The sequence below is a fragment of the Meles meles genome, chromosome 14 (assembly GCF_922984935.1).
Source record: "Meles meles chromosome 14, mMelMel3.1 paternal haplotype, whole genome shotgun sequence".
NCBI classification, from domain to species: domain Eukaryota; kingdom Metazoa; phylum Chordata; class Mammalia; order Carnivora; family Mustelidae; genus Meles; species Meles meles.
In genome coordinates this window covers 51540978-51556250 of record NC_060079.1, presented here as the reverse complement: position 1 = coordinate 51556250, position 15273 = coordinate 51540978, and the positions used below count along the sequence as shown (strand labels likewise).

The 15273-nt window shown below is 36.5% G+C and overlaps 1 protein-coding gene across 2 annotated transcripts in view; it reads right to left on the bottom strand.

The window, feature by feature from the left end:
* Nucleotides 1-2103: 2103 nt before the first annotated feature.
* The window catches only part of PIBF1 (progesterone immunomodulatory binding factor 1), a 202674-nt gene continuing 189504 nt past the window's right edge, over nucleotides 2104-15273 (bottom strand). Inside the window, exons 17-18 of one of the 2 annotated variants that reach the window (XM_046028181.1) lie at nucleotides 10432-10605; nucleotides 2104-2357 (exon numbers count right to left, since the gene is read on the bottom strand). In XM_046028181.1, the coding sequence (XP_045884137.1) occupies nucleotides 2307-2357; nucleotides 10432-10605 (225 nt within the window). In that variant the 3' untranslated portion in view covers nucleotides 2104-2306. The remainder of the gene's footprint in view (nucleotides 2358-10431; nucleotides 10606-15273) is intronic. The other variant, XM_046028182.1, reaches the window with a different exon arrangement.

Genomic DNA, 15273 nt, shown 5'->3' with positions numbered 1-15273 from the left:
TAAAAAAAAAAAATGAGCTATAATAGATTCCACGATACTAAAAAAAAATCTCTAATTTTTAAGACAATAAAATAAAACTTTAAATCATTGTGTCTCATCTATGCCCAAATTCATCAAATAAACATTTGCTGCTTAAATTCAAGGCACCGTGCTAGATACTAAGGGTCAAAAAAAGCACAAGAAACAATTCTTGCCTTCAAGGAAATGGACAAGTATAAAATAATTATTATAAGATATGGTAAACAGAATTAAAGAGAGATAGCGTACAGAGAACTTAATACAGATTATTATGGTAGAACAGACAAGACTTTCTAGAAGGAGTGGCATCTGAATTAGAAATCCACAAAGGTCTTCCAAGAAGCTTTCATATCACAATCTATCAGAAGATTAAGGGACAGGTGAAACAGTCAACGAGGATTTAGAGGTACAAATTTCCAGTTATAAAATAACTCCTGGGGATATAATGCACAACTAGGGAATACAGTCAATAATGCTGTATTAACTTCACATGGTGACAGAGGGTAGCTAGACCCTATTGTGGTGGTCATTTCATAATGTTTTATAAAAAGATCAACTGACTATGTTGTACATCTGAAACTAATATATTAAGATAAGTCAAATATAATTCAATAAAAAAACCAATCTAACTCTGAGATTTATTAATAGATATTGTGGTAAAAAACGATAGTAGAATTTTTTTTTAAAGTAATTACATCTAGAAATGATAGGAAGGAAAGAGGGAAGAAAATTAAGGATTCGGAGGAGGAGAAGACTTCCTCAAATTCTTCATCATTGTAGTTTTTATTTCTTAAATGAGCCCCTAATTTTCTTACTTCTGCGCCCTTGTCCACATCATTATTCTAACCTGGATAATCAATCAGTATTTCTTTATATTAAAATATCATATAATAATGAACTGACTAAAGTAAATCATAAAATGCTTTTAGATTAATAGAGTTGAAAATAAAATAAGACATTTTCTTCTATCATTTTAGAAGGAAACAACTTATGTCCACAAGTTAATTTAGTTTTAATGAATTGTACATAAGCATTCTGGATTTTAAATGCAGGCCTAAGAAAGGTCATATTCACAAACCTTTGCTGAAGAAAGTCATATGTTAGAAGATGTTCAGCTAAATGAAAAGAGGAGGTGGAACCGGATTAGGGTCTTCAGGCCAATGATAGATTTACAAGTATATGTTACTATCAAAGGCTTTTTCTCTTCTCTCACTCAACTAATGGTTCTATACTATTGTGATTTTCAAAGAACACACTGAACAGATAGTATTCTTGTTTCATATCTACAAGGATAACCATGGATATCACAGGTTCTTCATTAGGAGGCAAGGGGGTGATTCTGCTACCCCAGGGGACAGGAGACATTTCTGGTTATCCTACTGTCATCTAGTGGTAGAGGCCAGAGATGCTGGTAAACATCCCACAATGCCAAGGGCTGTCCCCCACTCCCACCTAGAGCAAAGAAGTACCCAGCCACTATGTTCAATGGTGGTTGAGAAAACCTGATATATAAAAATATATTTCATTTCTTTTTGTATTTCCTTGCTTTCCCCTCTTCTTTTAAGTTTTCGGTCTTCTGAGAAATGGAACATATTTTGAGAAAAAGAGAAAAATGCTACTCTTTTTTTCCTCACTCACTAGAAATTTGGTCCCTCCTGCATCGGAATCAGCACTGTTTTACTCAATGTAACGATAGACTTTCCACCAAATCTTTATTTGACCAATGAAGTAACAGATTTTCTACTAGATTTTACTGATTAATGATCATCTGAAATAGAAGGAAAAACAGAGCCCAAAGAAATAATCAGCAATTCATATCCACCTATGTATATGATATCTGACCACTGTTACTGGGCATCTGCAGTATCTTCTGGTAGATTTCACAAATGATTCTAGGTTTTAAAAAATGTACAGTGTCTTGGTATCTGGTTATGACATTTAAATGTAGTATTTATATAGCTAGAAAATATACTCACCAATATGACAATATTTAGCCAAATATTTATAAGCCATGTACTTTAAAAATGCATTGAGAATTATGAAAACTCTAAAATTTAAATCAGAAGAGTATATATTTATTTTGTAACAAAACAGATAAAACCAAATACAAAGCATACTATTGTTTGCTCTTCATACATTTTGATTATCATGCTAAAATCTGTTAACATTCAGTTAAAATAAACTTTAGTCATTTAAAAAAATGCCAAGTACATGATTATGACAAACTTTTTGTTCATCAGAGAAAGAACTTCAGGAGTAATTACAACTGAGCAAATCCATCCAAAACACTAGGTCTTCATCTTTTCTTTCTTAGACCACTCTGGTGCTTCTTTTTTGGTCTGTTAAAAAACAAAACAAAACAAAACAAAACACAACACAAAAATTAAGTAAAATGCTTATAAGGAAAATAAGAGAGGCAGTTTAGAGTACTAAGTATTGGGGCTTTGTATGAAAATTACAGTAAATAATTGCTTTTCTTAATTCAGAAAGATACTTATGGCAAAGGTTCTGTCTTTTGTTAGAAATAATCTCCCACCTGGTATGTCTGTAGAAAAAATATACATCTTTGTTTTCTGGCTCAAAGCCTGTATTTAACATATTGCATAAAGGTAAGCATTTTTGAACTGACTTTATTTTCAAAGAGACTTAAAAAAAAAATCGAGGACATGGATCTTTTTATTTGTCTTATCTGTCTATATATGGATATTTATTCACGCAATGGATATTTACTGAAGAATTACTAGATCCAAATCACTGGACTTTGAGCTTCTGAATTGCTAAGTATTTGCTGGAGTCCTTCTTGGCTTTACTGCTCAGTCGTTTCAATCTAAAAAGAGCCTTGCTATACAGAGTAGCAACAAAAAAGCAGGGGAGGTGGACGGAAGAAAGCACTCAGAACTCCTTACATAAGGCACTGATTCAGATCAAAACATCCTATTTCATACAATATGTTACAATAAATTAAACAAGCAGTTTACTTCTTTCCCACTTAGATCTAGTTCAAACTATGAAGGACCATATTTCTAAATATATATACGTAAGTGTAGGCATATAGATACGTATGATATTTAAAGATAAAAAGTAATTTTATCTTTTTTATATTTTTTATAGTAAATAGTTGATGTATAAACTGGTGGATGTGACAGCAATGATCAGCTCCTCTTGACCTTATTCATGCTTTGGCCAGCTTCCATCACCACTGACCAAGCTGGTAGCCTCTCCTTCACTCCCATCTTTCACTACGGCTCTAACTTGAGCTACAGATAATTTCACAGGATGGTCTCCATGGGTGGCTGAAATTCAGTATGTTGAAGGAACTCTCCCAATCCTCCATAGTCTCTGGGTGAATAGTATCATTCTTTATTCTGTCATCTAAACCAGAAATATCTGATTCTTCTCCATCCTAGATTTCTTCTTTTTACTTACTACACTCATTCTAAGCAGTCTGAAACTTAGCTTTTATGGAAATCTGTTGGTAACTCATTCTGTTCCTATCTTGACCTCACTGGGCCTTCATCTTCTCTGGCTTGATTCCTGCAAGACCTTCCTAATTCTGATCCTACTCTCTCTTCAATTAATCATCCACAATTCTTCCAAGCTTGTCTTTCTAATACGTAAATCTGCATTAAAACACCTCAGTATTGGGGCGCCTGGGTGGCTCAGTGGGTTAAAGCCTCTGCCTTCGGCTCAGGTCATGGTCCCGGGGTCCTGGGATCGAGCCCCTCATTGGGCTCTCTGCTTGGCAGGGAGCCTGCTTCCTCCTCTCTCTCTCTGTGCCTGCCTCTCTCCCTACGTGTGATCTCTGTCAAATAAATAAATAAAATCTTTAAAAAAAAAAACAAACAACAACAAAAAAACACCTCAGTATTTTCTTCTTAAAAAGGAAAGTTCAAAGTCCTTTGTATTAAAGGTAAAAGAGAAGCCCCTGGCTGGCTCAGTCAATAGAGCATGCAACTCTTGATCTTAGGGTTGTGAGTTCAAGCCCCATACTGGGCATGGAGCCTACTTGGGCGGGGGGGGGGAAGATGGGGCACATGGGTGGCTCAGTTGGTTAAGAATCTTGCCTTCAGCTCAGGTCATAATCCTAAGGTCCTAGGATCAAGTCCCATATCAGGCTCCCTACTCAGTGCAGAGTCTGCTTCTCCCTCTACCTTTACCCGGTGCTTGTAATATGCGCATGTGCCTGTGGGAGCATGCTCTCTCTTTCTAATGGATGAATAAATATTAAAAAAAAAAAAAAAAAAGCGGCAGAGGCTAACTAAATCCAAAAGAAACCAAAGTACAGATCAGAATGTTATTAATTGGTAATAAGACATATAATTGTCATTTGTCTAGGAATGCCTGCTAGTTTTACCAGCACGCTTTCTTTTCTTTCTTTCCTTTTTTAAATAGTCACAGACCACAAGAAGTCACAGTAAAACTGAAAAATTGCATGGTTCTCATATAAACAGATGGAGTGGTTTCGGGTGACCGAAAAAGGTGAGCCAGCTAAAAGTCTAAGGTTCACACAATCGGTCTCAGAAGCACATATATGCCAGTGTTTTTGAAACTGTAGGTCTCTTCAATTAAATTGCAATAAAAATGGAAGAAGAAAGAAACTGTAGGTCCCCACCCATGGGTAAGAAAAATCAATTTAATGGGTAAAGACCAGAATTGAGAGAAAAAAAGTCAACAGACTAGAACAGAATAGAAAACATCAGAGTACCTGCCCTAGGTCTGGGGTGAATTCTGTTTTGAGAAACTGTGTGATCGTCAAGAGGTCATAGTGTGAACTGGTTTTTTTAACTGTGGCTCCTGGACCAAAATATCTGAAAGCAGCTTCTACAGACCAATTTACAGACCTTCAAGCTTAAAGCTAAGGGTAGAGAATCTGTACATCTGTGTTTTCTCAATCGACTGATAACAAAAAATATTCCTGCTCTGTGTACATGGGGAAGAAGAGAAATAAAACTTCCGATATTAAAAAGGAATCTTAAGACCCAAAAAGAACAGGACAAGAATTTCAGTGGCAGACAATTCTTCCTGACTCCTTTTATCTGTGTTTGGTCCATGGCAGACCTCCCCTCCTCCCCTCCTCACAAACACATTCTCTATCAGATGTGTTAATGAAGCGGATTTGCCCCAATCAATTGTGCCTCTTTCCAGGGCTTAGCTGCTTTTCCACTGTATAAATTGACTTTTGAGATATTTGATCTCTTACAGGTTCTATTATATGAAACCCTTTTTATATGTATATATGGCATATAGCTTTAATTCTTATGTGCTGGTTTAGGTTAACCTTATTTGTGATTTTATAAAGAAACAGTACAAAGTAGTGAAAAACTAGATTATCAGTTGAGTGTTAACAAACCCTCAAGTAAACTGTACTCCAGATTTAGGGAAGCGCCCAGAGGGCTGTGGTAGAAACCAATGACAGGATTAACTGGAAACCAAGCCGGACTAATCTACCATGTTACATTGTGATTCTGGAGATAAAGAACTGATAAGATAGGTACCTTTGTGTCCTGGAGAGGCCGTCAACTCAAACATTAATATATTACTTAGGGATTCTAACACGTTGAGAAAGTATGTTAAAAGGAGAAAGAATGATGATAATGCATATATCATAAACCTGGTGGATTATTTCTGGAATCTAGAAAAAGAGCTAGAAATTAAGAATCTATTTGTGTTCAACCACCAGAAAAGAGCCGCTTTTCTAAAGACGCTGTCTAGTAGATACAATAACCTTGTTTTCCAAAAAAGACAGAAGCTGGGAATCACAGAAATAAGTATTTAAAGAGTCTTCACAGGCAGAGCCCAACCTAAGTGAGTCCAAGACAGCTGCCCTGGCTCTCCTACCAATTTGAATGAGAGATTGTCCCAGATCATTCGACCTTCACTGTCCTCCTTCCATGCTTACAAAGAAAGGAATAAAGTCTTGATATAAACAATATATATGAGACATCCTATTATTGAATAATGGAAAGAAGCACAAATTAGAAAATAATTTGTGAATATTGTATTCTTTCTGCCTTTGGAATTTCTCGCTTTCTAACCCTCATTGTCACCTGTTAAAATCTTCTTCAAGACCTGAGCCTCAAATACTCCAGGAGCCCATCAACATCACAGTATGTATTCTTTCTTTAAATTTCCACGGTACTTTTTAGCGTTTTCTTTATTTTTACTTTAAAGTAGTCCACCCTATTTTGTCTATATCAAAATGATCAAATATTCTATAACGTTTAGCAAGGGTGCCTGCATGTAGTCAGGACAAACTTGTTGAACCAAATTGTACTTATTTGAACATTTTTGGTCTTCCAGATGACCACATGTAGCGTTCTAAATCACTTCTACAGAGAGAGTCATGTCATCATAAAGCCATTTATGTAAAAATTACGTAAATATAATATACCTGTCCAATAGATGACAGCCATTGAGATAACCAATCTAAGTTAAGGCCTGAACCCTACCATAAACTCTAATTTGGAAACTCCATTTACAATGTACTGGTGCCACTATTCTTACGATGTTCCCTGCCCTTCTGGAGTTTGAGCTTCTTTATTGTTTCAATGCTTACAATCTGCTTGGAGAAAAGACTGAGAGCAGGACTGCTAACATCTGCATTTTTATTGAGAGAATGGTGACAATGATATGAATCTTGAGTAAAAATGCTGGTTTGCAAAAGGATGGTAGTTAGTCCCAGGGTGCTCTGGAAAGAAAAAGGAAAGTTGATCCAAAGAGGATGAGAACAGTTCCAGTTTTTTTTTCTAGAAAGGAGCGACTTAAGGCGAGAGAAAAGGGCTAGGACAACTAAAAGCCACCTTGAGAGAGAAAGTAGATGATGAGCTGGAACGTACTGGGTGTTTATGAATGAAAGGGACCAGATGGTGCTGGCCTGTTGTAGAAGTAGCACTAACCACAGCCTTGGGTACTAACCACAGTCTGGGGGAGTTGCTGCTTTCACTCTCCCTGTCCTTTTAGTGCAATACTCAAGTTCCCCACTCAATAAAGTTTTAACAGCTAACGAGGTAAGTAAATCAGGAAGGCACATAATAACCCTTTTTTTAAAGCCCTCAATTAGCAAATATTTATTGAGTATCAACTTTGTTCAGGAGCTGTGCAAGGCAATGGAAACACAGCTCCTATCCTTACAGCACTTACATTCCATGGCTCAATCTAGACTTTGCTGGTATGTTCAATGCCTGAAAAATAACTCTGCCCTATCTGTAATTTCAATGGCCAGAACTTGAGAAAGGTGTCTATCAAATGCACATACTCTTCATGTATAAATATCATGTGGGCCCTATAAAAGTTTCTTTTGAATATAAAAGCACATAAAGACAAATGTCTCAAGCTCTTATTCTTCATTCTCTTCTACATCACAGCTCTCCTTCTACCCTACTGCCCCATTGACAGTAGTTTTGTTTCCTCATCCTTTCAATGCATATATGAACACACATCCATGCAGCTATTCAGCATAAATTTGTTATCAGGGAAAAATACCAATAGCAAATAATTTCAGCCAAAGGATCTGGAAGCAAATTAGAAATGTTTCCATTTTAGTTATAAAACTGTAAGATTATGAAATAATTAGATCTTATTTTCACATATTTGCATTATAAATTCCTTGTTAACACGATCAGACGAGATGTTAAGAAAAATGTTGCTATGGAAAATTGAAAATATTCAAAATAGTAACTGTAAAAATTATAATGCTTGAAAAGAGTAATAGCATGTTAGTATAAAAAATATCTAGACCTCATTCCTATGATCTCCCCCCTCGTTTTACAGATTAGAACCAGCTCAGAGTGTTTACGTGACTCCCTCCAGGTTACCCAGTCAACTCATATTAACAATTTTGCATTAGCACATAGTCTTGATTTGACTGGTTTCCAGTATTAGCTCTCAGTTTTCATTAGTGTATGGCTGAGTTCATGCCCTTTTTTTTTTTTTTTAAAGTAGGCTGCACACCCAACATGGGACTTGAACTCACGGCCCTGAGATTAAGAGTTGTATGCTCTACTGGCTGAACCTGCCAGGCGCTCCTGAGCTCATTCCTCTTTTGAAAAAATTTCCCTTATTATAAAAGAAATTAAGTTTATTATAGAAAAAACCCCAGGAAACACATATGGGTAAAAAGGATATAAAAACCACCCAATTAATACTTTATATTTTGAATCTTCTTAAATTTACTCTCACTGCAAAGACTTATTTTGAGGTACTACAGAAATTTTACTGTTAACTATATACTGGTTGCAGTCAGGATATCAGAATCAGGTTACCAGCCAAAGTTAGAAATGCAGGAGGTTAGAATCAGAAGGAACAGTTCACTGCTTGGAACAGAGAAGGGTCAGAAAAGCAGATCAGAGGGTGTACAGGCTTTAAGTATTTGGCTGTATCTTGTGGTTTTCATCTGACGGTACTTATCCCATCAACATCTATGTATTCAGTCTGCTCTCTTCTGATAGATTATAATGTAACAGACATATCATATTGTCTGCCATCATCTTAGCCCAGTTTCTGAGCTGTGGTCCTTTGGAATAAATAGCTCTCGGCAGCTTATTTGGTACCATGTGATTCCTGTTCACTAATAAGAGCAGCCATTCAGTAGCCTGGCTAATGACCTTAACAACTCTTGCTACAAAGGCATATCACCCAACAAAAATAGGCTGCACCAATTGGATTGCTGTTTTTGGAAAATACACAGAGAGCTAGGTTAAAAGAGAGTCAATGTGGGAAGGAAGCATGTCTCAAGACAAGGGGCCAAGAGCAAATTAATGAGGAAGTGGAAACTGTGAGTAAGCAGAAACTGGGAGAGAAACAAAGAGAAGCTGGTGTACCACCAGAGGAAAAGATCCCAGGACACAGCTGCGGAAACCCGGAAATCCGTATAGCTGTCTTGTTTCCTGGCTGGTCAATCTAGGCTTCCTGTTTTCTCTCTCCTGTCAGCTCAGTCTCCATTACCACCACATGGATCCTTACAGTAATTATCCCTTATTCCATCTAAATTGTAACTCACTGTCATTTAAAAAAAAAAGGGTGTTGAACCATGTAGGCACCAAGCAATCTCTCATATCACGTTGATCTCCAGTGGCATTATCCGAATGTATAATGAAGTAGCTTAGATCAGACGCTCCCATACTTGACCGATTATTATAATCATCTTGGAAGTTTTTTTTTTTTTTAATTATCTTGGAAGTTTTAAAAAACTAAAATTTGGGGTGCCTGGGTGGCTCAGTGGGTTAAGCCTATGCCTTCGGCTCGGGTCATGATCCCGGAGTCCTGGGATCAAGTTCCGGCATCTGGCTCTCTGCTCAGCAGGGAGCTACTTCTCCCTCTCTCTCTCTGCCTACTTGTGATCTCTCTCTGTCAAATAAATAAATAAAATCTTTTAAGAAAAACCCCAAGGGCGCCTGGGAGGCTCAGTGGTTTAAGCCGCTGCCTTCGGCTCGGGTCATGATCTCGGGGTCCTGGGATCGAGTCCGGCATCAGGCTCTCTGCTCGGCAGGGAGCCTGCTTCCCTCTCACTCTCTCTGCCTGCCTCTCTGCCTACTTGTGATCTCTCTCTGTCAAATAAATAAATAAAATCTTTAAAAAAAATAAAAATTAAAAAAAAATTTAAAAAACCCCAAAACAAACAAAAAAAACCCCTAAAATTCTGGGGACTCTCACCAAATCAGAGTATCATAAAGAAAGTCTGTCTGGTTTTGAGTCTGTTCAGATTGTAAAAATCATGTTTCTTCTGGGAAATTAATGCAAGGATTGGGAAACCATGTTAAAGTATAATATTTAATAATGCTACTATTTTCATTCTGTTGCCTTTTTATTTTTATTCATAAAAATGATGTTAAAAATGATGTTAAAACATCATTTTCAATATTTTCTTTTTTAATCTAAATTTTTCTGATTTGTTTTTTGAGTGATTCCTGTATATGTACATGTCTAAAAATGTATTTGTTTATGCTAATATAATTTTAATATTATATTAAATATTAATTGTATGCTAATAACATTAATTTTATGCTAATATGATTGGTTCTGTGCTTATGAAGAACCTCTTAGAACAAAGCATACTAATTACAAATAAGAGGGGGAAGGAGATATTTTGCATGTCTTTTTATTCTTAGATAAGTTGAAAAATTATACAAAATGTCCCTCTGATTCCCCTACAAGTCCTGAAGATTAGAGGAGGTAAATGCTAGATTAAGGCTCATTTCTGGGCAAGTCCATTATGTTAACTAAAAACCAACTATCAGTTGTAAGGTAGGTAATACATACATTCAGGAAAGGGATTAATATAGATCCCTCAAGGCCTTTAAATAAAACTGAAAATTAGTTTAAAACCAATATGAATAAGAGGTAAGAAACCTAAGTAAAATATATTTATGAAAATCAGAGATATTAAAATTCTAAGTTAATTTTGATTGTACTTACAAAAAGTGTTGGTTTGGGTATAAATATATTGTCTTCGTGTCCTCTAGGCACATTTAAAGTCTTTGATTTATGATTCTCTGTCATATTTTTTGCATCTGTTTTAGTTAGAAGTAACTGGTCCTCAGAATGCTTACTACGCATGTTGGTGACAATCTGTTTCATTACTGCCAATTCCTGTTGATAGACGAAAACAGAAGATAATGGCAAGTATGATTTTAGCAAGCAGACTAAAAATGATGGATGTTAAAAAACATTTATTTTTATTCTTGAAGTAGAAGAAACATTTGAAGCAATCACTATATGAATGAGGAAAGCTGTGAAACTAACAACATGTCAATGTACAGTGATGCACATAATTATCGATTCATATCATTAGTATTTTTAGGATGGTAAGTGATAAATATGTCGTTTCACGCTCTAGTGGGTCCCTGATTTTTCTGCATATTGGGATCACCTGTGGCATTTCAAAAACTGCTGACATCTGTGTCTCACCCGCAGAGATTGTGAGTAATTGGACCGGGAGGTGGCCTTGGCTTTGGCATTTTCTAAAGCTCTCCAAGTGATTCTAACAGACAAACCTGAGAACCACTGGCACAGCTACTTGCCACCCAGCTTTTCTACACGGGTTTGTTGAGCAGATGATTTAGGCACTTAATTTTCTCTCTTCTACTTCTTCAATGATCTTATTTCCTTTTGAAGTCTTATAAGAAGATGGTACGGAAGAAGAGTCCAAAACATTTCTTCTAGCCTACTAATCGCCAGCTCAAACCTTAAGTTTAATACAATTTCAGGATTTCTTTAATCATGTCATTCCCTATTCTTTTACAAATGAAAACTGGACTTGGCTTTAGCAGTTGCTGTTTGAACTAAGAATTAATTATGCTGAACTTGTTAAAGAGCTCTGATCACAATTTTCAGGCATTTACTCTTCTAAGTCTGTTTTGTCTTTTATTTCTCCCCACAGTCAAACCTTTAGCATCTAACACTAATTAGTGGATATTTGTGATTAATTGCTAAATTCATTCATTCAATCAAATACAAGCATACGAAGAGAGGACAGACTGAACTATCTCCTTTACCTTATTTGTAGAACAGTGGTAGGCTATGTTGGAAGTCATTTTTTCCCATTATTTTATTTCATTTTCATGCCAAGACACCAAAGCTATGGTGACAGAGAGATGTTCTGCTCCCTTCTACTAATCTGTTTATAGACATCAGCTCTGGGTCAGAGCAAGTTCCTACAGGCCTCCTTCCCTGCACACCCCCCGCCCCCCCCCCACCCCCCCGGCTGTCATTAGTTCTATTTAGAACCATCTAGCTTGAGTGGGTATTTTAAAACAGAGCTGCTGAGTTCAAGCCACCAAGCCTTAATAAATCTTAGAGCCAATAGAGGAGCTAGGAGAAATGGTGCCAGAATCCCTCTTCTCCCTTCTGAAGTCCTGGGGTTGGCTGGGCCACTGCAGGTGAGTGTGCACCCCTTCAGACACGGCCAATCTGGCAGAATAGCATCTCAGCCTTTTGAGGGATCTTTTGGCTTTCAAGATTGTGTTATTTCATTTATATGGTCTCCATAGTGAAGTACGTAATCACCGACTTGATGTCAAACATGTCTGGTATTACGGCAGATTTCAGCTCCTGTTCTACTTACTGCTGTAAGTCGAAGGGGAAGGAGAGCTGATGGTCTCTCAGGCTATTGACAGAAAACTTTCTATCTTCAAGAACCTATGTTTACTTGCCATAAGTTTTGTATCTTGGCATGAAGGTAAAATAATAGGAAAAAAATGACCTTTAACACAACGTACTACTCATTTACAGATTAGTAAGGTCAAGGGCATCATATCTGCTGGGGAAGGGGACAGGTGTGGCAATGAGGATGAGGAGGGAGAACAGGAAGGAGGTGCAGGGACATTAGGCAGAGGGCTTTGGCTCCTGAGTGCCCGGGAGGAGGCAGTCATTGCATTTTCTCTTTGCCTTCCTTCTGCTGGTAGAGGAGGAGTTACAGGAAACAGCTCATTCCTGATGCTGGTGAGGAGACAGAAGAGAAATTCACAAGTCTTTGCTTCATCCAGACTAGGATCACCTCAATTTAGGGTGTGGTCACAGTCTGCTTTCATTCTTCTGGCTGCACTAGACAATGTTAGCATGGTTTCTGAAATGCAGGTAAAGAATACTGTACAAACAACACAGTTCTATAAAATGCCTACTAAAAAAATACAGCTACGAGGGATCCCAAAAGAACACATAGGAAATTTTTTTTCAGTTTTATTATGTTTGGTTACATAAATGATCCATTCCTTTTTTATCAATGGTACATCTAGGGAAAGAAAATTCCACTTTAACATCAGATAGTATCCACAATACCATCATGTACAAAACACACAGAAAGCTAAGCACATGTACTGGAAATATTTTAGCATTAGGTTAGAAGTCAAAGACACATCTATTCCTGACTCTGTTACTCACTATGTAAACTTAGGCAATCTACTCTGGTTCAATGAGCTTCAGTTTCCTAATTGATAAAATGTATGCTTGTGTCACCTTTTTGGATATTAGCCAGTGTGATAAGTGAGTATGTTTATTTTGCATTTCTTCTATTGTGAGGTTGAGCAGCTTTTCATATATTTAAGGGTATTTGATATTCTTGTCCCATTTTTCTCCTGGCTGATGGTCATTTTCTTACACATTTCAAGGAGCACTTTGTGTTAGAGATTTTACCTTTGTAAAATGAGTGGTAGTCTCCCCTGCTGCCTTCTACCTGTTTATCTTTTATCTATGTTCATGATTTTTTTTTTTTTTTTTGGTGGCTTTGCTGAAATTTCTGATTCTGATGTGGCTGAATATCTCAATCTCTCATTTTACAGCCTTCTCTGTTTTCTTCTTCATTTTCCTCGAGTTACATTTATGCTTTCTTTTTCTTTTCTTTTGCAAATGTTTAGCCCTCTGATCTGTCTGAAGTTTATCCTGGCTTATGGTGAAGGGTGTGGATTCGACATCTTTCCCCCATAACTATTCTGTGATAACATTATGTACTCACCTATTTCAGATGCTTATCTTTATCGTACACTAAACTTCCATAAGTAGATGATTTATTCCTGGACTTTTAAACTCGATTCCAACAGTCTGTCAGTTCATGCACCCATGTCACACTGTTATGTTTAATGATTTGCATACATTTTAACTCTATTCTTAGAGACAGGGGTGGACTTAGGTTAAATTAAAAGAAAAACTTAGAAGAACTGACTTTTATGATACTGAGTCTTTTTAACCATGACAATATTTTAATAGATCTTTCACCTACATTTTGGGCATAAATTGTCATGTCCTTAAGGGTATTATTATTATTACAAATAAATGTAATTATGAGATTTCAATTCTCAGACTGACAAAAATAAATAAACCAACATTAACATATAAGAGCTAGAAAACTTACTTGTCACTACAAAACAGAATCGTTTGATCAGATGAAGTCACCTTGAAATCCTCTAGTTTGTTCCTATCTGGTTTGCGTCTTACCATGTTCTTGTCTGGCTCCTGATTACTGGCTCCATCTCCTATTTAAGATTCTGCTCTGATTGTTTGGACTTGACTTTTGCATTTCATTTCCCTAGCTTTTTTCTTTTCTTTCTTTCTTTTTTTTTTTTTTTAAGATTTTATTTCTTTATTTGTCAGAGAGAGAGCACAAGCAGGCAGAGTGGCAGGCAGAGGCAAAGGCAGAGAGAGAAGCAGGCTCCCTGCTGGACAAGGAGCTTGATGCAGGACTTGATCCCAGGACCCTGGAATTGGACCTGCACTGAAGGCAGCGGCTTAACCGCCACCCAGACGTCCCATTTCCCTAGCTTTTGATTCTGCTTTTCCATGTCCTTAAACCATCCTTTTCTGATTGGTCAGTAGAGTTATTTGTACTCTTATTTAATGACTTACAAATACTGTTCACTGCAGAGCAGAGAGTGTGATTAGATGCACAAGAAAGGACCCTCTGATGTTTGAAGGAGAATGTTTCAGTATCATGTTCAATTGAATTCTTTTCCATACATTGCATCTATTGCTCAAAATCGTGCCATTTATTTGGGCTCCTACTTGTACTTTTGACTTTCTTACAGAGATTTCCCTCCTCCTTACAGATTTGCCTTTTTTCCCCCTCATTGATGGAAATAATATATGCCTTTTCCCATATTACCTAAGATTAGCTTCTTAATCATGTTATTTATTAGCTGTGTTCAATTTTGTAGACTGCCTTTAAGACTGATGCACAGTTATTATTGTGAATTTCTTTTTATTTATTTCTTTATTATTTATCTTGATAAGTTCCATCATTTCTGAAAGGGTATTGTGGAAGAAAGTATTGTGCTTTCCTTCAGGACTTTGATGGTATTATTCGTTGTTTCCTAAGTCAAATTTCCGAGAACTATGATGCCAAGCTGATTATTTGTAGGTACTTTTTTTTCTTTCTGCGATCTACATTGTTTACCTTTTCTGCATTAGTTTCCATCTTTTTACCTCTTTCTAAATTTTAGGAGAGTTTGTTGACTTTTCCTCATATCCTTCTCCTGACATTTTTACTTACTTATAATAATTTCATGATTTTTATTTTAGCTATTTCTGAAAATAAAATATCACCAATTTTTTTTTGCTTGCTCTTCCTCATTTTATGGAAATACTACTTTCTCAAATTTTCTTGAAAAAATGAATTATAATACCTTGTAAGTTCTTTTCTGTTATGGAATTTTGTTTTTGTTTTCTTTGCAGAACAGGGTCAGTTTCTTTGTTGTGATTTTTGTGCTAATTATTCATTTTCTTGCAGTTTCTGACAGTCTTTGGTGTGTGTTCCAAATTACAAAGAAC